This window comes from Dendrobium catenatum, unplaced genomic scaffold, assembly GCF_001605985.2.
Source record: "Dendrobium catenatum unplaced genomic scaffold, ASM160598v2 fragScaff_scaffold_1666, whole genome shotgun sequence".
In the NCBI taxonomy this organism is placed as follows: domain Eukaryota; kingdom Viridiplantae; phylum Streptophyta; class Magnoliopsida; order Asparagales; family Orchidaceae; genus Dendrobium; species Dendrobium catenatum.
The window spans coordinates 139,046-165,677 of record NW_021320128.1 but is presented as its reverse complement, the minus strand read 5'-3'; the positions used below and the strand labels follow the sequence as shown (position 1 = coordinate 165,677).

Below are 26,632 nucleotides of genomic sequence, written 5' to 3'. Positions count from 1 at the left end.
TGTATAATTTTTAAATTTTTTAATAATTTTGTATTTTAAACTTTTAGCGGATAATATATTTTAAGTATACTTATATTAATATTTTTTAAACGAATTTGTTTGTGAGCTAACAAATCACAAATGTAAATATAAGAATTTTAGGTCCCCAAAAAAAATAATAAATCATGCAATTTGATGATGCGAGCTGATGACAAGTCTTGGGTGACATCAGCAGATGACGACATCTTCATTTTAAAAAGATTACGTTAATTTTCAATCGACGTTGAAGATTTACTATTGTAGCAGTTATGGTCCATAGAAGAAAATAGTGACGTAATAGGTTGAGTTTTAGCGAGTTTATTATTTATTTGTATTTGACTAGTTCAAAATTCTATCCATTTGAAATTGATTTATGTTCAAAATTATTGGTTAATATAATGTTCGAGTTAAATTCGTCTTAATATATCTTAATAAATTCGTTTAGTTTTTTTTTTTTTTTAACCCTAAACTCATTAGAAAATTCTCAGTTTTTTTTAAATAATAAATAATTCTAATTATATTATTTTTTTAGTTTTTTATTTATGTTTTCTTAAATATAAATCAAAATAACTTGAAATTTGCTTGAAATAACTTTATGCATATTTATGAGCTTTAGTAATTTTCCTAGATTTGTTTAAATTAATTTTGTTAATAATGAAAATAAAAAAGATTCCCAAAACCTTAAAAATCTAAATAAAATTTAAAAATTAATAAACTTTAAATTAAAACTAATCTTTCATTAAATTAAATTATTGAAAATTAAAAACAAAATAACAAACAAAGAATAATAGAGTGACTCGAGCTAAATATTACATTTAAATATTTTCCTACAAAACCTAATAAACCAAAACTATCTTAAGAATAAATATAGAACAAAAATAATAAAAATAATAATATTATTAAAAAAGAATAGATATAGAACAAATCTAAATTTCTTTTGATGATAAATTTTCACTAAAATTAAAATTTTGAAACAAAATAAAAATAATAAATCAACAAAACACAAAATTGAACAATTCAAAATAAATAGACAGACCTTAAAAAAAACAAACAGAAAATTTCAAGAGTTGTATTTCAGAAAATATTTTTATTTACTACTCTTAAAAAGATGTTCATATTAACATGCAGAAAATGTACACAATGAACAATTTTAAATGTTTAACGTATTTTTCAAACTTATATATATCATTACCTGAAAAACATTCATCAAACTCGTACATCTAGCCCGAATTTCAATGCAATTTTTGGATCAATTTTAATAAATTTATCATTAAAATTTATGTAATTTCAAAATCAAACATCAATGTCAATCTATTATAAATTTAAATAATAATAATAATAATAATTTTAGCACGGAGCAGAAAAAAAAAAAGCTTGGAAGAAAAATGAAGGCGACGATTTCCTACAGATCCTTCTCTGGAAGTTTGTGCAATACATTTGTAGACATGTAAGGCGATATGCATCCTCGTACCTGTATCAGGAAATTGCAGCGTTAGGAAACAGGTGAGGAAATTATAGATAACTTTGGCAATGCATTCAACTTAAGTTTAATTTGGGATAATTTTTTTATTATTTTTAAAAATAATTTTTTAATACAAAATTTTTAATTTAAAAAAAATTAATTAAAAATTTGTTTTAAAAGACAGTAAAATAAGTTGATAGTGAAACAAATTTAACAAATCATGAAATTGGTTCTTCATAAACTACTCAATCAACGCTTAAATAAATAATTATAGAAAAATTATTAGGTGCGGAGCTGGGTACCCAGCAGTACCGAGTGCCGGTACCTAGCGCCAAACAATACTTGTGCGGACGGTTCTCCCCGTCCGCACTCCGCACCTAATAATCTCTTCCCATCATAGACAAGGAATACCTGCAATAGACTGGTCGGAATTTCAATAAACCCTTGAAAGAGAATATCAACCTTCTCCAACTTGCATGGAGAAACAGGTGTAATCACATAAAGCATGCCTTTCTTGACATCTATGCCTCTTACAATACCTAGAAGATAGAATTTCAGATTAAATAAAATATATGTGGACAACATAACGAATATAGTTTTCTAGATCCCTTAAAACCAAGGATGGGTAAAAAGAGGCACAAGATTTCACGGTTGTAGACAAGTTTGTACGTGAAAAAGAATACTTAGTCCACTAAGTAGTCTATGTTTGTGAAAAACACAATAAGTTTCAGATAAGAATTCACAATCTCAATTTGAATAGAATGGAAAATTTTCTGAATATGTTAGACAAATCACACACCTTTAAGCAACTCATGCTTCCCACAACATTGAAAATGGCAATGCACAATATACCATTTCAACTAGAGTTACTAGCGCACCAGTTAGTTCTTGTGTATAATTTGAATAGAATGGAAAATTTTCTGAATATGTTAGACAAATCATACACAAATTGTAACTTAGATTAGCTCATATCATAACAGGACATCACACTCCATTTGTGATAAATTTTATCACCATAGAATATGATGCTATTTATGAATCGACCTCCTTCATTCAATCCTACTGAGTGCAGCAAAAGGATCCTTCAATGCTTGGAAGAGTATGAGAAAACATAATTAAATTTCAAAAAAAAAAAAAAGGTATTCAACAAGATGAACTGTAACCTGACGGATTTGCTATATATTGCATCTAAGAAAGACCTAGACTATCTTCTTCATGTAATTCAAAACATAAAATTAATATTTTTCCTTAAAACCTAAACCTGATAATAGAGAAGACATAACATAAAGCTCATTTGGTTAATTTAAGTTAGAAATGAAATTCTGAAAAATGATGATCTTTGTTAAATTCATCATTTGTTATACGAAATTGGACATTTGGATTGATTTCAAACTCCACAAGTCTTCTCAAAGCTCCCCAAAAAATAAAAATTTCAATCCAAATAAGTGAAAGCAGAATCCTTACTTTTCTAAGCATGTTTTACATCTGCGAGCAACCAAATGAGACATGAAAAAAGTTCCCTAATGCACAAGGTAAAAGATGCGCATACTTGATTTCACACTGCAGTAAAAAGTAACTAATATTACCAAGTCCAACACACCAAGGTGTGCACCGCGCTGACGATGTGGGCACAGTAGAGCTAGCAGCTAAGCCAACTATTGTAGCATTTAAACTGTAAAAAACCTCATGTTTTGGAACCTGAAATGCGAAAGAATATGAATATCACTTCCAGATGTATAAATACTCATATACAAAGTTTTTGGCCATACTTTTTACCATAAGAGCTTACTATAGTATGAAGCTGAAATGCTGTATACTTAATTCAGAAGATTTTCAAGAAAGACAAAATTGTACCTGAATATTCCAGCAAGGGTAAAACAAATTATGAAAATAAAAACATTAAACTATTAGTAAAGTTTCTAGCACGACTTAAAAAATGAAAAGAGAACACAAGGCCTTAAACTTACAGATTTTTTACCACCTTTATTTTTTTCTTTTTTTGGAAAACCAGGGGCAAAAGCCCATATATTAATGAAAAAACAATTAGAGTGTAAAATAGGAAAAACCTATAGCATAAGAGAAGAAACAAAGGAATACAAAAGAAAATCCCTCAACCCGCCAAGAAAAAAGGCTGGGAGGGATCAAAACCAACCCGACTCAGAGAAACCAGGCACGACCTCAGTCATCAAAACCTCAGTAATAAGGCATCCCGAATAACATAGGCAACTCTGATTTCCAAAAGGCCAAAACAAGCAGCGAAACCCGTCCAGCAAAAACACAAAAGAGCACAGTGGCTATCACAGAGCCCCAGCAGCAGTTGAATAGAATCCATTCAGCAAAATTCAATGGTTGCCACAAGGGCCATCCATAGATAGAATGGGAGGATCGGCCAAAGCATAGTCGGTGAAGCCAAAACATCCAAAAAAAATGGTTCAAGCAACCAATCAAAAAATTCCCGATATTAAAAGATTGCAAAAACACTTCCATATCATATCTTTCGATTCCAGCTCTTCACTTTGAGAAGAATAGCAAAATTAATAACATGCCTAATAGAATTAGGAGAAGCCCAGGTATTAGAGAAACGATGGTTGTTTCTCTCCCTCCAAAGATAGTAAATAATACACCTGATCGAAAAGAAACAAAAGTTTTTCTCCAAAATATTGAACTGCTGAAAATTGTCAATATAATCATAAATCTGGGCCAGATTAGATCTGAGGTATAAAGAGTTAAGCACAAGAAGAGTCGCCTTGAGGGTCAAAAAGGAGTAATCACATTCAAAGAACAAGTGAGCATGACTTTCCAGCAAATTATGGCAAAAAGAGCAAGCCGGCTAAACATGGATCCATGGCTTAAAATTGTGCAATATGAGGCTCGCCTTGAGGCCCGCCTTTGCGCAATTCCATAAAAAACGCCTCGATGCTTACGCCTAGAGTTTTTTTTATGAGGCTTGCGCCTCAACTTAGTTGAGGCACACCTTGAGGCCCGCCTCGCCTCGCTGGCATGAGGCTTACGCATCACGCTATATATATTAAAACTTACATAAATCTTGAAGTAAATGCCCGACATTGGACTCTATAGGAGAGGAGGAAGGGGAGAGAGCAATTCATCATAATTTGAATTATGATTCAAATGAATAACTCCTTAGTGATGACAGTGTTGATGACTTATGAGTTCTTATGTGATATGTCATTGTTATTTATTTTTGAAAATTTGAATTATATGTTAATGAAAAGAATACTGGGATTTGGGAAAGATAGAATTTTGAGTTGAACTATATTTCATGTTGTCTTATTATTAGGATATTTTGATTTCACTTCATATCTTATATTTTTTTTATGTTTTATATTATTCACTCATTAGTATATAAAAAAATTATCATTTTATGTTTACGCAAAGCCTCAAAACGCCTTGAGGCTTACGCCTCGCCTCACGAATGAAAAAACGCCTCAATACCCGAATACGCAATTTTAAACATTGCATGGATCCCCCTATTGATTAATAAATCTGCAGTTTTTAACTTCCCAATCATAGCCATCCAAGGGTAGCAAGCATATATAAGAGAATGCTTTTTGTGCCAAATGAATTTAAACCAATGGACCTCCTCTAAGTGAGAAAAAAATTGATAAGTGAAGCCCCTGAAAGAGGGTCGAGAAACCCATTCCAGAGAATAGCCGATTCGCCATGAATCCTTATCTCTTTGATAGTTGCACTTATAGAAATCAGATTAGAATCGGGAAGATCCCGCTGATTATGACTAATAAAATCCTTCACCAGTTTATGGGAAATCGAAGAGAGAATAATGCATTGAGAGACTGAATTCTTGTTGAGCCAAGGATCCCAAAGCATAGAAAAATTACAATCAGGGACAACCAAAAGGGAGAAACAATTTTTAATTTTCTCAGCAGTGGCATAAATCAATTTCCAAGATTTGGAAGGATTGGCAGGGGTCGTTTCCAAGGCGATTCATATTTCGCTTTAAACCAAATGCTCACGAAAGAATTAAACTTATACATGCGGAATATAAAAGAGCAGTTAACTCCATGATAAAGAGAATCAAAAGAAGGGATGCCCAAACCACCAAAACATTTCGATTTTGTTGTATGTTTCCAAGCAATTAAATGAAATTTCTTGTCAATAATATTGCTAAGATAAAAAAACCGTGAGCACAGTTTAGAAATCACCAATGGCAAGCTTTAAGAATGATGGATCCTCTAATCCAATACGCAATAGTATTTGCTATAGTGAACTTCAAAAATTTTACTCTACCAGCAAAAGAGAGACTTAACTTTCCAACCTGCAAGTAGAGCAGTAATTTTGCTCAATAGAGGTTGGAAGTGAGTAAAATTTAATCTATTGGGAGAGATCGGAAGGCCCAAATAAGTGAGGGAGCAATCCACTTGGGAAATGCAAAGATGAGCACATAAATCACTGGCCTGCAGGACGTTTCTAGAGAAGATAATGGAACTTTTAGATGGGTTGACGTGTAGGCCAGAGGTCATCCCGAATTTCTAAAGACAAACATTCAAGCTGATAGCATTATGCTGCGAGGCAACACCAAACACTAAAAGATCATAAGCATACATCAAGTGGTTTATGTAAACATCTTTACAATGAATGCCTAAGAAGTGGTGAGGTAAGAGGTGCCCGTAAGAATGTTCGAGGGACCATCCATGACAATACAAAAGAGGAGAGGAGAAAGCATGCAACCTTGCCTCAGCCCAGAAGTAGATTTGAAAAAACCTTCCAACGATCCATTCAGGCAAATGGAGAAATAAACATATGAAAAGGAACCTTTTATCCATTTGATGAATAAAGGAGGGAACCTTTATGCATAAGTCTATTAATAAGGAAATCCCAAGAGCCCAAGTCAAATGCTTTATTTATGTCCAGTATAGCACAAAAACATTTATGATAACCTTTGAATTCTCTGAGAATCTCCGAGGTTGTCTGAAGAACACCTATTGGAGATGAAGCCAGATTGTGTATCATTGATGATGAGAGGTAAAACAATTTTCAATCTATTGGCAACGATTTTAGCAACAATTTTGTAAAATGCATTGCACAAGAAAATCGGTTTGAAGTCAGAAATGTTGGAAGCATAAGAACATTTGAGAATCAAAGTGATGCTCGTAGCTTTCACACCACTAGGGAAAGAACCATTAGAAAAAAAAATTTAACCGCGTTAAAAACATGAAAACCAATTATATGCCAAATCTGTCTATACAAAGCAAATTTAAAGCCATCAGGCCCAGGAGGGCTCTTTTTCTTCAAAAACCACATATTTAACCTCCTCAATAGTCACCGGAGCAATTAGAAAATTGCATAAATGAGACTGAATCTATTTTCCATGAGGTATGTCCATAGAGTGAGTTAGGTTAGGACTGGGAAATTAAAAAGATCTTTGAAGTGATTAATAATTGCAGTTGAAACTTCAGGAGGGGAGGTAAAGTGGCCAGCAGGAGTAGAAATCTCCTTAATGTGATTATTGTTTTTCCTGGATCTAAGCTTAGCATAAAGAAAACCCAGGTCATCTTCTCTATTAGTAAGCCATCTAGCTTTCGCACGTTGGAAAATCCAGGAGGACCAAGAAAATTGTAAAACAGCAAAGTTATCATTGATATTCTTTATAGAGCTATTTAACTCAAGATCTAAAGGCTGAGACTGAATAGCCAAGAGGTATTGTTGTTGTTTACTCTTTAATTCCATAATTGCATTAGAGAGATAGTTCGAAGAATCCCAATTTTTTTTTCCTTTAAGAGCTCTCTTATGCAAACTGTGATAAAAAATAATAATAGGACTCCCAGATGATCTATTAGCAAAGGCAAAAATAACCTCTTCCCAAAAACCATTTCATATGAATCCAGTAGTTTTTAAACATGAACCTAGTGACAGTCGATTTGTTATGGGAAGCCATGAAGATTAATGGAGAGTGGTAAGAACCAGAGGGGGAACAACCTTGTAGTAAGCATTATGAAAGTTATCAAGCAACATAGAATTTACCAAAATTATATCAAGTTTGATATGTATAGGATTAAACACTCTTTGATTAAACTAGGTGTAAAAAAGACCTACCGAAGCAAGATCTTGTACACCACAATTAAAAATAACATTGTTAAGATTCCCCAGTCTACCAGCAGATAACGTAGTTCCACTAGCTTTTTCGGATAAAAAACCTACAACAATTAAAGTCACCAAGAATAATCCAAGGATGATCCCTAGTAGGGATTAAATCATTCAGTTGATTCAAAAGTCTTCTCCAGTCATCCATATTATTAGCTGCATAAATAACTGAAAGGTAAATAGGGGGCAAGAGCCCGTAGAGAAAATACCGTGGATGATTTGAGGAGTAACAAGGGTGGCAGAGAAAGAAAAAACAGAAAAGTCCCATTTTAACCAAATCCTACCAGGGTAGAAACCCTGAAATTATTGCAACTACCTTCATTTTCAAAAAGCAAGTGAGAGTTAAGAAACCAAGGATCTTCATCAACCGGATGGAAAATTTTAGCTTCCAGGATATACAAAAGTTTCAGATTATGCGTACTGATCAACGATTTACAAAATCACACCTTGTTGGGGTTGTTAAACCTCCTAACATTCCAACTGGCAAAAGGCAGGAAGGATATTAAGTCCTAGTGGATTTGGCCTTCTTGGCCGATTTGGCTTTAGGGGGTTTAGTCTTGGATGGAGATTTGGGGTTAGAAGTTTTAAGCTTAGAGGAAGAACCTTTATCCACATTCTCTAAACAGAAGAAATAGCCGTTGAATTAGAGAGGTTAGGCGAATCATTGTCCCCCTGATTATCCAAAAGGTTTTGAGAGCAATGTTCATCTGTTTGCAGAGTGGCAAACATGTTGACTAGAGGAATTTGGGTTGTAGGCTTAAGGACTTGGAGAGCAGGTTGTTCTGAGGATGAGGAATCCTCAGTAGGGAAGTTTAAATTGGGTAGCACGGGATCCTTGTTAGTGATGGAGATAGAAAGAAGAGAGAGCGCAGCATTCAAGGGAGGGGAAACGTCGGTGAGAAATTGAGGAGCCGGAGAACCAGAGTAGGAGGATGAGAAGTATGTGGGAGACGGTTGGGAGGAGAGGATGGCTTGAAAGAATGGTCTGGTGGGGCGAGACCTAGGTTTTCGGTTAAAGCTACTACCCCTGGGTTTAGAAGGTTGTGGAGGAAGAATGGGTTAGAATTGGAGGGGCAAAGGGAGAAGGGGTGTATCAGGGAGCCGCAACCATCACATTTAGATGGTTTCCAATCATAAATCACATTGAGAATCAAGTCTTCCCCGTCAATTTCAAGAGGAATTTCAAAAAGAAGAGTCTATAGAGATTTGTACACATACCCTGGCGAACGTAAGGCGAATTCGCATAGCATTAAGGGAATCCACATACAAAGGAATACCGATGTAGCTTACAATTCTTGAAATCCCTGTTGGAGTCCATAAAGCCAACGGGAGGTCGACGATTTTGATCCAGAGTAGAATAGATGTTGATTCCTCCCTCTTAGGTTTGAACTTAGGTCACCAACGTTGTAGAATAAAAGGCTTTCCGAGCAGGAACCAGGGGCCGCCTTTCCAGACCATCTCCAAGTCTTTCAAGGATGTGAACTTCAGGAGGAAGAACCCATTAGCCAGTGAGAGCAAAGAAAAAGAACCTTTGAGCTTCCAGAGCTTTTACATGGCAGTAAGGAGTCTCTCATAGTATGGACAAGGGCCAAGCAAATAGCCGACCAAGGATGAGGTCCAAAGAGAAGTAAGCCCCGAGAGATCATCGGCAGAGAAGGAAAGCTTCTGGCTGGCTAGGAGAGATAAAGGAGACCAAGAAATCAAGTGGTTTTGAGGCAGGGGCCGATAGTTTTTGACATAAGTTGTAGCCTTAGGCGGACGGGGAGGACCAAGAATAGAAGAGTTGGGAAGAGGGGGAAACTCATCTAAGTTGAGAGCCATCAGGTGAGGGAGAGACCCTCCCTGACGGAGGAGGAGCTCAGCGACGCGAGATGGGAGCACAAGCACAGAGGGGAAACACTAGCGTTACCGGCCCAATTTTGCTTGATATCTAGGGTTTACTATACACTGATAAGTTGCATGTGTAGAAGTCAAAGACTGCGCACAGCTTACACGTGCGGACCTGGTTCCCTGGAGTTTTCCACTTCACCCTTCCTCACTTCAGTAAAACTCCATTGCCTCTCAATAAGACTGCGCACAACTTCACTCCTTGAAGTTTTCCACTTCACTGACTTATTTCATCTCAAACATAACACGGGCATTAGTTTATCAGTAAATGACACGTTCTGACGTAAGTTCAGTAAAAAGTTAAGATGCTCTGTTAAGCTCTATACCAAAAACTGCTTCCAACAACAACAAAAACAACATCAAGCCTTTATCCCACTACGTGGAATCGGCTACATGAATCCTTTTTCTCCATTGTGTCCGATTAAAGGTCAAATTCTCGTTTAAATCTAATAAAGAAAGGTCATTCCTAATATTTTCTAACCAAGTCTTTTTAGGTCCAAGCTCAATAAAAATATAATATCTAGTCCTTGATGGTCCATGTCAAATTATTCTTCATAAGCAAAAAAACAACGTACTCCAAAATTCTGTCGACCTTTAAATTCTCTAAGGCTCTGAGACATACTCAGAAGTCACTTGTCCAAGTCATTCTCCAAAACTATAGGCAAATTAGAGAAGAAAACAAGCAAATAAACACTGAGAGGACAACCAATTACTAAACAATGCCATCAACCACTTGGGAATGCTGAAAAAAAAAAATTCCTGGTCCGCACAAAGGGCAGCCGTCATCACCACTAGTCTTATCCTAATGACATGGGACAATTAAATGTATAGGATTCATAATGTAATTAGGGAGATGCAATGAAATTAAATCACACAAAAGAAATTAGGATTCGCAATTCAAAGAGTACTAAATATGCAAAAGCTCATTTTGTTTAGTTAACTAACTAGATAATACAAGAATTCGAAACAAAAAAAACAACTCAACAATCAGTTAAATCCAAAAAATTAATGAGAAATTCGAACTATAAAAGATCAGGAAGCAATTGAATCTCTACACTACAATTTAAGTTTGAAGAAATTATCAAAAATTTTAAAACGCAACAAATCAGTGGCAGTGAAAAACTTCTACACCACAAACTACATCTCAATTATATCAAATTTGACCATAATAAAAAAAACGTTTACAAAGCTAATAAAAACCTCATTAGAACAAAAGATAGATAAAAGAAAGATATCACCAAAATGAAGATGGTTTAGGTCTCACATTGGCACGAGTTTTACCACCCTCAAAACATAATCACTCTTCCAACAAGTAAGCATAAAATTGGAAACTATTAGACCGGCCCAGGAGGGGTCAGTTCGGCAGGTCCGAGAGGGACCGGCCTAGGTCTATACTATGTGGAAGCTTGGTTTCGCCAGGCCAAGCCCACCCCCTTGTGGTTGGCGTCCACGCACTAAGGAAGAGAGAGAGAGAGAGAGAGAGGAGCGAGTGAGTGGGAAAATTGAATTGGAGGGACGCTCTGGAGTTTTTACTTTGTATTGTTTGTTTTTAATAGTTGTTTTCATTGTAGGGTGAGGGTAATGTTATGTTTGGCTGAATTTGTATTTCTCTTTTAGTTTGCTTGGGCTCTAGCTGTCATCTAGTGAATAAGAGAGCCGGATCTTCCTCTCGAATTGAAGATCCATTGTATCATATTTGTTTTCCTCCCTTTCATCAATTATCAAGTTTCCCTAATGTTTTGCCACCAAATTTCGCTATATTTATGTTTTATCTTGCTAAAATTCCAAATTTCAAGTAAGATTCTTTCAATTTCTACAAGTATTTCTTATCAAATTGGTATCAGAACGCTTTCTTGGGCGGGAAAACAAGTTATCTTCATTGTTTTTGTGATTGGAGCCTAAATCCATATAATGGCAGCAAAGAAGATGGAACAACTCAAGGCCGGAGTAGAGAAAAAATATTCCGGGGTGGATGGAAAACTTTCAGCCATTCAGAACCGCTTTGAGAACTATGAGAGATGATGAAAAGGATGCTTGAGATGCAATTGAAAGAATCACCAGCAATTTCTAGGGTGGAACCACGAGGAGAGGAGATTCAAGAGGATGGCGATGAATTGGAGAGTGTTTCCATCAAGGACCGCCACGTGGGGCCCCGTTGATCGGCGAATCGGGTATTCCAAAGGGAGGACAAAATGAAGGAGGGAAGTCGACCCCTTTGGGAGACTACCCAGGCATTGGGAGAGGTGAAAGGGTATGGTTGGGGGAAGCCATGGGGTAAAAATCAATCAAGGGAGAAAGGAATGGAATCACACAACCACTACACTGGAGGAATCAATGAGGAAAGAAACCATTGGGGCATTCATGCAAGGGCAAGAAGCTAAAGATGTAGGTCTTTGAAGGGGAGGATGCTCAGAGTTGGGTGTACCTGGTGGAACGCTAATTTTCCATCAACTAGTTGACCGGAGAGGAAAAACTCACGGCGGCGGGTCTTGGAAGGGAAAGCCCTAGCCTAGTTCCAAAGGAGGGAGGCTAGGTATCCGATCTCTCCCCTCCCCTAATAAATTAATAATTTTTCTCTCCCCTCTCCTAATAAATCATTAATAAAATGTAAAAACTCTATGCAACAGATCCTATCTTTTAGAATATAATGTTAGCATTACAATTATGAGCCTTAGGACTTGTAGGTTAGTGATTTCTGCAGTTTAAAGGCACTAACCTACACGTTTCTTTAAAATTAAATAATCAACATGAACACTTTAAAACATAAATAAAAAAAACAAATTATCAAGACTTAAACTCAAATTAAAAACACCCTTTTTCCCATTTAATAAACAGTCACTTTCAAATAAAGTAACTTAAACAATAATCCCTTTTCACATATCAAAGTCGCACAACCTTCTTCACATATTATAAATCATTTGCTAGGACAACCAACTCTAGTCTAGACTAGGTCGGTGGTTGATTTGATATGATTTCGGATGCTTTGCATCGAGAGCATCCTATGTTTATTTATTTTTCAGGACTCTGAATATCGTATAAATTTCAATTTATGTTGGCGCACCTTAATCTCTTATAGGTTGCATTAGATTATTAGGTTCTTATACACCTACATTACACTCTTTTATTATATCTGCTCTTACATTGCTTTTATTATATTACAAGAGTCAGTGTAAAATGTACCTAGAATATGATATTTGTAAGATGTCAAACAATTGTAAATATTTAAAGATATTTGCTTATATATATATATATATATATATATATATAAGGCTCCAAAAGATAATTAACTCTCCCTTAGAGGGCATTCTCTTTTGGAATTTTATAAGAAGAATCAGAGCAAGAAGATGATAAACAGGTACAACTAAATCTACATATTTCATAGGTATAGAAAATCATATTTATTATGACAGAGTCTGTCCACCTTACTTTTCAATAGACTCTGGGTTATACAAATTTTTATAATAAATGAAAAAAATATATTCTACATTGCTATACTTTCAGACATTGCATCATATACATGCGTTGCATTCATATGTGGTGATAGATTGCATTAGAGGGTAGTCCTTTTTATAGGCTTCTTTTGGCGTATATGTTTCGGACTTTGTAGGAACATGTATACTAGTTTTACAATGATATTGTAGTGGTACATATATACAAACACCTTTATCCTAACATGCATACATGCATGTATTTTACTTTCTGCAATGTATAAAAGCCTACCACACGAGCCAACAAGAAGGTATGAGGGGCCCAAGTGAAGAGGTTGTCATAGTTTTCCTATGGGCTAGGGCCATTATGCTGCCAGATTCTTCTAAAAAATCCGGACTTAGCACTTAGACAATTTAATTTATGTGAAAAAGATAAAACTTAGAGCTTTAGTGAGTCTTCTCGCTATAATAATTTCAACTTAAATGTTAAAGTATTTATCTTGAGTCATTTAATTCAGTGTCAAACCAGCTCATTGCTTCCTTAGGGATAAAAATTATCTTCTCTTGCATTGCATTAAGATGACTGATGTGTGCATTAAGGTTGTTATCTGGCAGTGCACTCCAAGCAAGTGAAATTTCAGGTGTATTTGCACCTCACAAACTTCCTTTATGAAGGATTTTTTTGACCTTTTAAAATAAATTTTATAAATTTAAAATAAATAAATAAATAAAGTATTTTCAAAGTGATTGATTGAAGCTTTTAAATAGTTAAATAAAAAAAATAATAGATATTTTAAATCTAATATAAGTATAGTCTTCACTTTAATAAAAAAATTTCTCCTCTGAGATCTAACTAACTGCAAAGGCTTGCCTCTATGAAAACCTAAGGACCTAAATTAAAATAAATTGTCTTAGCTCTCGAAGCAGTTGAAAAATTCTTTGGAAGCAAATTAAAGCTAATCATTAGTTAATTTCATTTTCAAAACGATAGGTAAACGCGAATTTTATCCTTCAGGATGAATTAATATTCCCTATGCTGAGTTTGATTATGAAAATATATTTGTTTCTCTTTTAAAGTCAATAGTATAACATTAATCTATCTCTCGAGGTATTATAATGTCAGCTATGCGGATTTGATTAAAAATTTACTATAGAGAATTAGTGGTCATGCCATTTATTTTGTACACACTCCTCAACATGTAATAATTCAGTGCTGACCCGCATAACTCACCAATTAAAGACAACTCCAAAGAATTCTCAATCAACATCCTTTGAAGAGCTTACTAATCATTCACTATATACACGTTGGTCGCCTTCTTTAACTTATTCATTTTGTATCTATCATCACATAAGATTCCTTTTGTCAGTATTCGATGTATGATTTTCTCTAATCTACTACATCGATAAATGTACATTACAATATATTGACCATCAATGCGCATTTCAAGCTTTTGTGCTCCTGTCAATATTAAGTCAATTGTCAAAAATTGACTTTGCAATCTTAAGTTATATACAAATTAACCAATTTTATTCTGGCATACCAAATCTTAAACTTCTCATATATCTTTGTTGCATGCACTATGAAACATCTAATTTATAGTAAATGAAAAGTTCAATGGCTTGAACACCACTTAAACGTACAGTCTTGAACAAACAATAAGTAAAATAAAATTTAAAAAAAAATTAATGAGTGGGGATGACCAATATCTGAAGAACACTGGAGAAACTTTGAACATATAGGCCAACACATTATTGCATCAATATGCATCATCAAAGTATTCACACTCAGATGACTATGATATTGTTACATACTATAAGAAGTTCATGGGTCATGGTAAACGATAAAATAAGATATGCACACCTTAATATTAACCAGAAAATATCCAGCACCTCTCCCATCATTTAAATGGCACATAATACTTATTAAAGATTAGGAAAGCCAAAAAAAAAAAACTTCTACTGACCTGACAATAGAGATGCATAACTTTTACTTGAGAAAAGTGAATTTGATAAGGAGGAATAGAAGCCAACGCATGGGCAAGCTCCTTGTTAGTGCTGATGTTTAGACTGCTAGAAAAGCACCGCTTGAAATAGTCAGAAAGTCTAAACTCTCGCATGCTATGTGCATTTTTTCGCATTAACACCCTACAAAAGAATATGATATACTCAATTACATATAAAAGATAAAATGAAAAATGGTAATATCCCACTGATTCAAAACTTACTATAACATCGAAATACGATAATATATTTTTTTGCCACTTTTTGAACAAGCTGGACTTATGAATTTATATAAAAAAAGTATGCATATATCAAGATGAAACAAGCTAGAAAAAAAAACATTTGCATAGATTTGGTTGAGTTCATGGAAAAAATTATGCATTTATTGTACCTTTTTATTTTTTAGTTGTAAATGCCTTACTAAATTATGGAGCCATTAACAATTAGGGTGTTTAACAATTTGAAAAAAAACCGATTTGACTCTACCTTAAGATTGGTAAAAATTCATTCGATTTGATCTTAAGCTCAGTTGGGTTTGTTTGTATGCCGGCTTGATCAAACTTGATTTGAGCTAGACACAATTAATGTCAATTCAACCCCAATTTCAGATAAAATCAATTTAATCTTAATTGATTTTTTATGTCCTAATATAAATTATTAGTCCAACATGCATACATGCATCCAATCAATAGATGCATATCGATATTAATTCAAAACAATTACATAACCATATTTTTATATGCACACTCCTAAATACATGTTTTACATGATAAGCATTTCAATTAAATCTTGAACTAACTCAATTTGATCTAGGCTTGGCATAATTCAAGTTCAATCAACTTACATCTGGCTTGTTGACTTTAATTTGAGCTCAATTGTCTAAAAACTGATCTGATTTTCTATGGATATTTGATCTTTGATGTAGATTCACACCCTTATCAACAATGGATTTGATCATGCATATCATAGTTATTTCTTATGTTTATTATGCCCCTTTTACTTCAAGTTCAACTAAAAAATATATATTGTGGTTATAGACATTTTCAATTAGCAAACACCCTTTGAAAATGCAAGGGAAAAATTACTACCCTGAAGAATTGATGGGAACTAAAAAAATTTATATCAAAAGAATTATTAAAAATATTATAGAAGTAATGGACAAGTTTATAGAAAAAGATTATATACATAAATAAAATCATTATCATAATATCAAATAAAATAATTAGCTGTGAATAACTTAATGATTTTTTAAGTTTATTTATAAAATCTTCATAAAAAAAAAAGATTCAATAGTTATCATGATGCTTTTGTTATTCGTGTTATTATATCATAAACAAACAATAAAAAATGATTTCAAATGAGTTGGTGGTAGAGTACTAGAGTTTGGGTTCGACTCAATGTTAATGATATTGTGGATGGAGGTGCAAGGGTTTTATGTAGCTAACCAGTAGCTGAAAATGATTTTTTTTGGACATAAATCAATGTTGTGCCAATTGTTGAACTGTTTAGTGGCAACGACTTGGGGGGATATGAGTGATGGTTTAGGATGGCTTAGAGGCGATGTCAGTGTAGCTCATGATGTTGAGATGATCCGGGCCTCTAGATTTAAAATTCAATGGATAAGAAAGTAGGAGTAATGTTTATTGAAACTCAAAGATTTTGTGGTTTCTATTAAAGTAATTATGCAATGATGTCATTTGTCTCAATCTTATATGATAAATATAGAATGTTTATTTAGGTCAAAAACCAAACATATATCTTATGCAAAACTCATGAAAATGAATCTAAATTTGTACTTTTTGGGTGCTAATGCATCCTCCAAAAGCAATACACTAGATATTTTACAATTCCAGTGAAAAGTATGAAATAATTTGCTAGGGTATTAATTGATATGTGATGCAGTCAAGGTAGGGGCAGATTTGGAGGGATTTTTTATCTTCCCATGTGGTTGTTTGGTCTTCCCCATGATTGGTTGTTGGTCTTCCCCATGTTGGGTCCATTTTTCCCTGCTGTTGGCTGTTCGTGTACTGTTCCTTGCTGATTCCTATGTGAAAGTGTTTTAATGAGGGCTATTTTGAAGGATTTCTATTGGCTATTTTGGGGGCACATTTATGTGGTCTATTTAATGCAATTTCTCCTTCTTTCTCATATAAATAATGGCTAATTCCATTTGTGGAATGGAAAGAGGGAGATTTGTGATGAATTTTTGGAATGTGAAACCTAATGATTTTTAGTTTGCGAGCTATCCTATTTTGGTGACTTCTATATATTTCTTCTCTCAACGGTTTTCATTCCACCTGTGTTTTTTTTCTCGAAACTTTGATTAATAGTAAGTTGAGTTGTGTCCAGGTTTTTATTACAAGTTGTAAGTTGTGTTTCTTTTTACAAGTTGAAAGTGGAGTTGTGTCTTGTGTCTGTTCTATTATAAGTGTTGTTGTGTCCTATTTTTATTTATTGTGTTTGTTTAAGTTATATTGAAAGGAAGTGACTATTTGCATACCTAGTGTTCTCTTACTTGGCTTTAGAACTTAGGTTGCATCAATATGTGATGCAATGTAATTTATTCTGATGATGGTGAAAAGAAAATAATGGTAAGCTAAGAAGTCACCTACAAGTTATGCACCAACTTGACTTAATTTTTCTGATTAGGTTTAAAATTGAGAATAAATTTGCTACAAAGAAGTCGTATGCTTTGACGGCAAATGACAAGATAACTAGTTGACATACTTTTGAAAATAAAATAAAAGTGATTTGTCTTCAAGAAAATAATTTAAAAGGAAAAGATCTATAGATATTATGGAAGGCTATAAATTAATGTATGTTGAGAAGATTAATAATAGTAATTTAGTAAGATTGCAGTGGATATAGAGTTGAAAGATGTTAGTTGTTGTGGTGAATATTGATAGTGCTAGGGAGTTTTCTATTTTGCCAAGTATTGTTGATGGCATTATTTATTTATTTTATGTCTATGCTCCCAAATTTGGTTGAAAAGATACTTTGATGACCAAATTTTTGTAAGAGAAGGATTAACTCTTATAAAATATGCCCATGGAAGAAAGGGTAATATATTGAAAGTGATTTTAATATACATATAATATTTACTAGAATGAATTATTAGAGGATTCATGATTAGCATGCAATAGGACATAGAAATGTGATGGAAGAAGTTTTATTTGATTTTATACTAGTAAATGTGCAATCGAGAATAAATATAAAATAAAATGAGAGGACACTTAGTATTACTTTCAAAAGTGGAGTCACAAAATCTCAAATGGGCTGCTTACTTTTTTTGCTCAGAATTACAAACTATTTTCTTAGGTAAGATTATATGATGATTCCGAATGTAAGACTACACAACATAAAAGGCTGGTTATAGATATATATCTTAGAATTATGAAGAAAATAATGAAAGGAAATAGTTGGTCATAGTTTAAATTATGAAAGTTATAATATAAGAAATAATTAATCTTTCAAGATAGGTTGCTAAGAACAATAAATTAGACTTCTTTAATTGAGCCAAACTTGAGATAGGATGGCTAGTTATCGTAAGAAGACTTTTATAAAAAATTTAAAAGATCTAGAAATAGTTTATAAATCGGTAATGAGCCTGTTTGGTAAAATGAGGAGATGCAAAAAAATATTAATGGTGAGAAATGTATTTTTAAGTAGTAGCTAAAGTTAGATACTATTTGGGCCTATAATTATTATTAGTAGTTAGGAATCTTGTTTGGAGGGTAATAAGCAAAGCAGATGCCACAACTTATCATTATTTATATAATATGATAAATAACAAGGAAGAAAATATGAGATATATAAAATAGTTTAAGACAAAAAGTAATAAATCTAGAAACTTGGTTAAGTTAGACGCATTACTAATGATGTTTGTAGGATCTTAGTCAAAGATGAAGATATCTTAGGAAGATGATAATGCTCTATTTTGAGAAAATGAGAGTTTTAATGAAGAAATCGTTTTTGAAAAGAATAATGAGGTCTGTTATAAATTAATTTGGAGAAGTGAGATGAAGCTATTTTTGATGAAGAAGCCTGAAGATTAAGCTTTAGGTCTTGATAATGTACTTTACCTATTGAGATTCAAAGAGTTAGGGTGATATACTAGTGGTTTGCTTAGCTTGGATCTTTTCAATGGACTTTTGTTGATTAAGTTTGGGCAAATAGTTGAAGTAGAAGAATTTTATATCAGTATTTAGAACAAATTGATGTCGAAGATTATGATAATTATTAAGCAAAAAATGTGTTAAAGTTGGATGATGCTATTTAAAATATGCATGATGGGATTTTTTATTTATATTAAAAGTAATTGTGGAGTTATTATTGAGATTCCAATCATAATATTATATTTGTAGATTATATAATTGTAATTGGTGAGACCTCAATTGAAATAACTTAAAAAAGTAAAATATTGGTTAAAATGTTTGGAAGATAAGATATCTTAGGATTAATGAAAGAATGATTGTGCGTTTGGTTTGATGTGCTACTGAGTGTTATATTAATAAGTATTAACCAATGTTACTAGTAGATAAAGCAATAGATGGGTGAGATATTGTCAAGGAAATTTATCTTGATGAATGCTCCCATTTTCATGTTGAATTGCATAACACAAATGACTCATAGGTTCATATATATTGGGGCTATTATACAAATGTAAAGATTATAGATGATGATATAACTTTTAGAATATCTTCATGAATGCTCCCATTTTCATGTTGAATTGCATAACACAAATGACTCATAGGTTCATATATACTGGAGCTATTATACAGATGTAAGGATTATAGATGATAATATAACTTCTAGAATTAAGTTGAGTGGTTAAAATAAATTTATCTAATGTACTATACAATAAAAGAATATCACGAAGATTTGATGTAAACTTATAAAATTACAATCAAGTAGTTTTGTTGAATGGGTTTGTTCAGATGCTAAAGAAGATGTGAATGTTTAGATAAATGTGTCAAAACTACGAATCATGATTGGGAAATTTTGTATTAGAAGGATGGTTTGTAGGTTCTTTTGAAGATGGATTAGTGAAAAGTATACTTGAGTCATTTGAGCATGCACAACAAAGGGTTTAAGTTGCATCAATAAAATTAATGTTGAAGTATGAGAAAGGAAAGTGGAAAATTAAAAGGTAACATGTGTGGACGTTATGCCGAAAAAAATGCTCAAAATTAGTTTTAACTCATCATATAACACTCAACATGAGCAAATAGAGAATGAGGATTTATAAGGTACGTTGTCATTATGAGTTAAGGGGATAAATAACATGGTTATAAGGTTATCATTCAGTGTCTTCATTCATGAAGCTCATGGATATATGCCATTATTGCCTATAATGTTTGATCTAAGGCTTGAATAGAAAGTTATCCAAAACTATAAGGATTTCAAATTTCTATTATTTTTCTGTTTTTTTAATAGGATACAGAAGAGGTATTTGGGACGTACGATTGAGCTGCACTGAGTTTTATTAATTAGATACAATCTAGCCAGGCAATTAGTGCATTTGCAACATCAGATTGTATCAATTGTGACTTTAGATGAAATCCAATTTATTTTAAAAACATTGACAGAAATATACGATTTTTGTTGTTGTGCAGATTAGAAGGCATGTCAATGCACTATAACCCTTCTTAAAAACCTTTAAGAGATAAAAATGACTTTTTCTGTAAGTTATGTGATCCCCCTTGGTATCAAAAATAGCCCATGAATAGAATGAATTCAACACAAACAGATTTTATTGCTAGGAAAACAAATAACAAGAAGAAAGATATAATTGATCCTCAATTCGAGAAGAGGAATGATCTCTCCTAAGTCTCAAGACGCCACTAGAGATCAAGCAATAAGATCCTAAGAAAAATAGAACTCTCACAAAATAATAGCATAACCCTCCAACCCACGGGAATCTTGCCTAAATTAGAATTCTAATTTAGGTAAGGGATCTCCTTTAATTAGCCACCCCCTCCATCATGCCAAACAAGCTTCTCAATTTCGACTGTGGGCCCCATCAATCAGCTCCCACCTTATCTTGCCTAATCCCCTCTTTCCCTTTCACGTCGTGGGCCCCATGGACCTAATTTGCTAGCGGGGCGAAACAAGTGGCCTGCACTAGTTGTAAAATAGGGGTTGGCCCAATTTTGGGCCGACTAGACTGGTTTACCATTATGATCAACTACACTCATCATATCTTTTATTGTTTCAATTAAAAAAATAACAAGCACTTCAATTGTGATTTTCTGCTGAAACTAGTTTGGAATAGCTGTAGTTAGTTGAGTTTTTTAGCTTGTTTTATCTTGATATATGCCTACTTATTTTTTATATAAATCCATAAGCTCAGCTTGTTCAAAAAGTGGCAATAAAATATATTATCGTATTTTGAAATTATAGTAAATTTTGAATCAGTGAGATATTACCATTTTTTATTTAATCTTTTGTATGTGATTGAGTCTATCATATGCTTTTTGTAGGGTGTTAATGCGAAAAACTGCACATAACATGCGAGAGTTTAGACTTTCTGACTATTTCAAGCGATGCTTTCTAGTAGTCTAAACATCAACACTAACAAGGAGTTTGCCCATGAGTTGGCTTCTATTCCTCCTTATCAAATTCACTTTTCTGAAGTAAAAGTTATGCATCACTATTGTCAGGTCAGTAGAAATTTTTTTTGGCTTCCCTAATCTTTAATAAGTATTATGAGCCATTTAAAAGATTGGAGAGGTGCTGGATATTTTCTGGTTAATATTAAGGTATGCATATCTTATTTTATCGTTAACCATGACTCATAAACTTCTTATAGTATGTAACAATATCATAGTCATCTGAGTGTGAATACTTTGATGATGCATATTGATGCAATAATGTGTTGGCCTATCTGTTCAAAGTTTCTCCCGAGTTCTTGAGATATTAATCACCCCCACTCATTAATTTTTTTTGTACTTATTGTTTGTTCAAGGCTGTAGGTTTAATAGGTGTTCAAGCCATTGGACTTTTCATTTACCCTCAATTAGATTGTTCATAGTGCATGCAACAAAGATATATGAGATGTTCAAGATTTGGTATGTCAGACAATAAAATTGGTTAATTTGTATATAACTAAAGATTGCAAAGTCAATTTTTGACAATTGACTTAATATTGGCATGAGTACAAAAGCTTGAAATGCGCATGGATGGTTAATATATTGTAATGTACCTTTATCGTTGTAGTAGATTAGAGAAAATCATACATCGAGTATTGACAAAAGGAATCTTATGTGATGATAGATATAAAGTGAATAAGCTAAAGAAGTCGGCCAAAATGTATATAGTGAATGATTAGTAAGCTTTTCAAATGATGTTGATTGACAATTCTTTGGAGTTGTATTCAATTGGTGAGTTATGCGAATCATGCACTGGATTATTACATGTTGAGGAGTGTGTACAAAATAAATGGCATGACCACTAATTTGCTATACTAATTTTTTAATCAAATCCGCATAGCTGACATTATAATATCTTGAGAGATAGATTAATGTTATATTATTGACTTTAAAAGAGAAATAAATTTATTTTCATAATCAAACTCAGCATAAGGAATATTAATTCATCCTGAAGGATAAAATTTGCATTTACCTATCATTTTGAAAATGAAATTAACCAAGGATTAGCTTTAATTTGCGTCCAAAGAATTTTTCGACTGCTTCGAGAAAACAATTTATTTTAATTTAGGTCCTTAGATTTTCATAGAGGCAAGCCTTTGCAGTTAGTTACATCTCTGAGGAGAAATTTTTTTGATTAAAGTATAGACTATACTTATTTTAGATTTAAAATATCTATTATTTTTATTTAACTATTCACTTTGAAAATACTTTATTTATTTATTTTAAATTTATAAAATTTGTTTTGAAAGGTCAAAAAAATCCCTCCTAAAGAAAGTTTGAGAGGTTAAATACACCTGGAATTTCACTCGCTTGAAGTGCACTGCCAGATAACAACCTTAATGCACACATCAATCATCTTCATGCAATGCAAGAGAAGATAAGTGTGTTCTACTTTCATATAAGCAAGATTCTAGCTATGAAGCTAGATCCCCAGACTGGTCTACCTTGCTGATAGACTTTTGATTTCATTTTATATGAAAAAAAAAAAAACTTTTGTTAGTAATTGAGTTAGCAACCAAAGAGGATAGTATGCTACTTCACAGTTAGTTCAAGATTTAATTGAAATGCATATCATGTAAAACATATATTTATGAGTGTGCATATAAAAATATGGTTATGTAATTGTTTATATTTGAATTAATGTCAATATGCATCTATTGATTGGATGCATGTATGTATGTTGGACTAATAATTTATATTAGGAGGTAAAAAATTAATTAAGATTAAATTGATTTTATCCGAAATTGAGGTTAAATTGACATTAATTGTGTCTAGCTCAAATCAAGTTTGATCAAGCCGGCATACAAACAAGCTCAACTCAGCTTAAGATCAAATCGAATGAATTTTTACCAATCTTAACGTAGAGTCAAATCGGCTCTATATCAATTTGTTAAACACCCTAATTGTTAATAGTTCCACAATTTAATAAGGCATTTACAACTAAAAAATAAAGGTACAATAAATGCACAATTTTCTCCTTGAACTCACCCAAATCTATGCAAATGTTTTTTTTTTTTAAATAGAATGAAATTTAAAATAAAATTAATGTTGAGTAGGTACTCACGATCGATTGAATGAATCATTAAAAACTGTTGCAAGTTCAATTAATTCTGAAGATCCCCTTTTCTTATCACTCAACCAAAATGCCCCAGTTGGAAGATTCTTACTCTCAACTGAGATGCGCATCTGAACAACATGAGTGGGAGATATATATTTCAAGAGTTCCACCAGAACATCAAATCCAGTACCTAGAAAAATAGAAATGCATTACCACAAGCTAAATAGACACGTAGTATTAAGCAACAAACATAAGTATTTATGCACTTTCCATGACCAAAGACACGTTCTTCTGCAAAATTACAAAAATATGCAATTTAGTGTAGTACAGAAAAAAACTACCTTTCACCCACCCAGCAGTATTAATAATTAGAGGTAACAAAGCTTTTCTATGACTATCGGCGTCATCTGACTGATTAAACTTCTCAAGAAAGTAGTCATATAGTTGGAATATGTAATTTATATAAGCTTCTGGGTCTCTTTTTGAAGATATATCACCCGAGAAGATACACCTGAAAGACAAAAGATTGATTAACATATGGGTAGGTAGCAAACTGGCATAAAGAGAGCTCAAAAGATACCACTATACTTGTATGCCTAATAATCACCCTGAGCACCATGGACTGGAGAGATTTGACCTTAGGACAATTATAAATGTGGTTTTCTTCAAGCTCGCCTATAAATCAAAGAATTTAACTCAAGTATCCTCTCCAAACACGTAGTGATACAAATCCTTTTAATAAGGAACCTAGAGAAATTTTTTAGTAGATAATCAAGACACAATGATTCTGTTGTAAAATATCAATTAGAAGGAACAAGGTTAATCAGTTTCCAAGTAATTACATGGCATCCTTGCCTTGTTTTCTAGGAAGGCTAGTTTACAGTAATTAATCCCTCCAAATCCGTTTACTAGTAAGCAAGAGTGATTATTTTTCTAAAATGGGTATTCTGGACAAAGAGGCTATTTGGATGAATCTAATGCATGCAAGTTTCTACCTAATAAAAATTAACGATTATAGCACATAATAAAATTTTAAATAGCAAAAGAGTACTAATGTGAACAGACAATTGATTGTCTGCAGTGGGGACAAAAAAAAAATACAAATTATGTCATAATTCTACATTTTAGTCAGTTAAAACAAGAGGCATAGAAAACTTATATAGTTCCTCAGATATTAGTTAAGATCTACAAGGAATTCATGCCTTTTCTCTATAACCAAAAGAGGCAAAGGAACCAAGAAATCTAAAAAAAAATGTAAAAACTAACTAAAACATCTTCCCTAAGGGTCAAAACAATAAATAAAACTATATAATTTCCAAGTTATGAGTATTGTACCAAGGAAAAAAAATCTAAGCATACACGTGATGCACATTGTAGATATAAAGTAAATGAACTTTAGCCATTAACGTCACACACCCCATGCATGACAAATCTTTTTCCTAATGCCAACCGTGTTAAATTGGGAGAAAAAAAGAAAACATTTCTTTACGGAAACACACGAGTAAACTTCTTTAATTAATAAAAATCTTACTATGCTTAATTTAGTTTCTTTCAAAAACGACAAAGGTTATCCCCATATTCACTAACTCACCTCTCAGGCTCTCTCATGGGAGTCTTCATCAAATCTGCAATCACATTAAAGAAACCTTCAAAAACTGGAGTAGCAATAATTCAAATAATCCATGTAACCTTTTTAACAGCTTAATTAGTTACTTGACGATTAAAAATAAGTTTCATATATGAAAATGAAATCAAATTTCAAAGATTTTGAAAGTTCTAGTAGAGTTTAAAACTAATATTATATTTTAACTACATCCAACCTAATAATGGATTCTAGCAAATTATCATTTTTCAAAACATGATTTCTAACGAAATTGGCCATAAGAAAAGACAGAAAAAAAAAAACAGAAGAAAACTAACCCGGTAAGCATTCGTCTACAAGATGAAGGGATAAGCAACCTGGCACAAAGAACTCCGGCTGACCCACATCGGTATCCAAGTAACCCACTATACCATACCTTCATAACCATTCAAAACCCACAGGCTAATTATGTAACCAGCTTCTAATCCTTAAAAGGATGAAATAACCAAAACAAGTATTAGGGATCAAAAACCTTTCCAAGAGACTGTTCAGGAGAAGACGCGAGAAGGTCGACTTGCCGCTGTTCTTGGGACCGCAGATGACGGCTATAGGTGGACTTCGAGAGGTTGAAATGGCATCCAAGGCATCAGCCCATTGCTGAGGCACGAGCGGCGCCTGACGAGGTGGCAGCGAAGCAAGCCCCATTAATTTTCTCTGCGTGGTTTGAAGTGCGAGCTAGCCTAAGGGCTGTTTGTTATCGGATTTACAGCGGGATTTACGCTAAATCCAGCCAAACTGTTTTTGTGCGCGCGTTAAATCTCGGCGATGGATAAATCCCGGACTTAAGGATTTACGGCATAAATCCGGGATTTACTAAATCCCTCGGTTTGGCGGATTTACGGGATTTGGCGAGCTCTTCCGATCCGACAGGAAGAGAAAGTCGTCGAAGGAGCGTAGTCGAACAGCCACGAAGGAGCTCGAAGAAGCGTGCAATCTCTACACCTGCGAAGCTACGAAGCCGAACAGCAAGGAAAACCCTAGCCAATTATTTCATAATGGGTAGTAGAATTCTTTAAGTGGTTAATAAGATAATTAATAATATAATGCATAATTAAAATTAATTAAATAATATTTAAATAATTAGTAAAGTAACATGTAATTTTAATATAATTAGTAGGTTTAAATATAATTTTAAATAGAAGAATTACTACTTACTATTATAAATAATAATTAAATAATTTTTTTATTAAAATATTTAAATGATTAATGAGATCATTAATAATACAATAAATAATTAAAACTAATTAAATAATACTTTAAATTAATTAAATTATTAGTATGAGTATTAATTAAATAATTAGTTATTTTAAAAATTAACTAATTAATTAGATATTTACTAAATCTGAATTTGCGGTATTTATTCAA

At 33.1% G+C, this 26,632-nt stretch overlaps 1 protein-coding gene across 2 annotated transcripts; it reads right to left on the bottom strand.

The window, feature by feature from the left end:
- Window positions 1–1,303: 1,303 nt before the first annotated feature.
- Window positions 1,304–26,217, bottom strand: LOC110096189 (polynucleotide 5'-hydroxyl-kinase NOL9). Of its 2 annotated transcripts, none has more exons than XM_020821994.2 (9): window positions 25,740–26,217; window positions 25,546–25,643; window positions 25,217–25,250; window positions 23,967–24,136; window positions 23,632–23,815; window positions 14,880–15,060; window positions 3,067–3,178; window positions 1,892–2,019; window positions 1,304–1,489 (listed from the first exon to the last, which is right to left on the bottom strand). In XM_020821994.2, exons 1-9 carry the CDS (start codon window positions 25,910–25,912, stop codon window positions 1,421–1,423), a joined length of 1,149 nt encoding a protein of 382 aa, XP_020677653.1. In that variant the 5' UTR covers window positions 25,913–26,217; the 3' UTR covers window positions 1,304–1,420. The 2 variants fall into 2 exon arrangements, with proteins under 2 accessions (XP_020677653.1, XP_028557123.1); XM_028701290.1 differs by having other exon boundaries at window positions 3,081–3,178.
- Window positions 26,218–26,632: the final 415 nt, after the last annotated feature.

Excerpts from the sequence above, each read along its gene's own strand:
- LOC110096189 (XM_020821994.2), bottom strand. The coding sequence starts at position 25,912 with ATGGGGCTTGCTTCGCTGCCACCTCGTCAGGCGCCGCTCGTGCCTCAG. Across the intron at positions 25,644-25,739 it reads CTGAACAGTCTCTTGGAAAG|GTATGGTATAGTGGGTTACT; the intron begins GTTTTTGATCCC and ends ATGGTTATGAAG. Across the intron at positions 25,251-25,545 it reads TGTAGACGAATGCTTACCGG|ATTTGATGAAGACTCCCATG; the intron begins GTTAGTTTTCTT and ends ATGTGATTGCAG.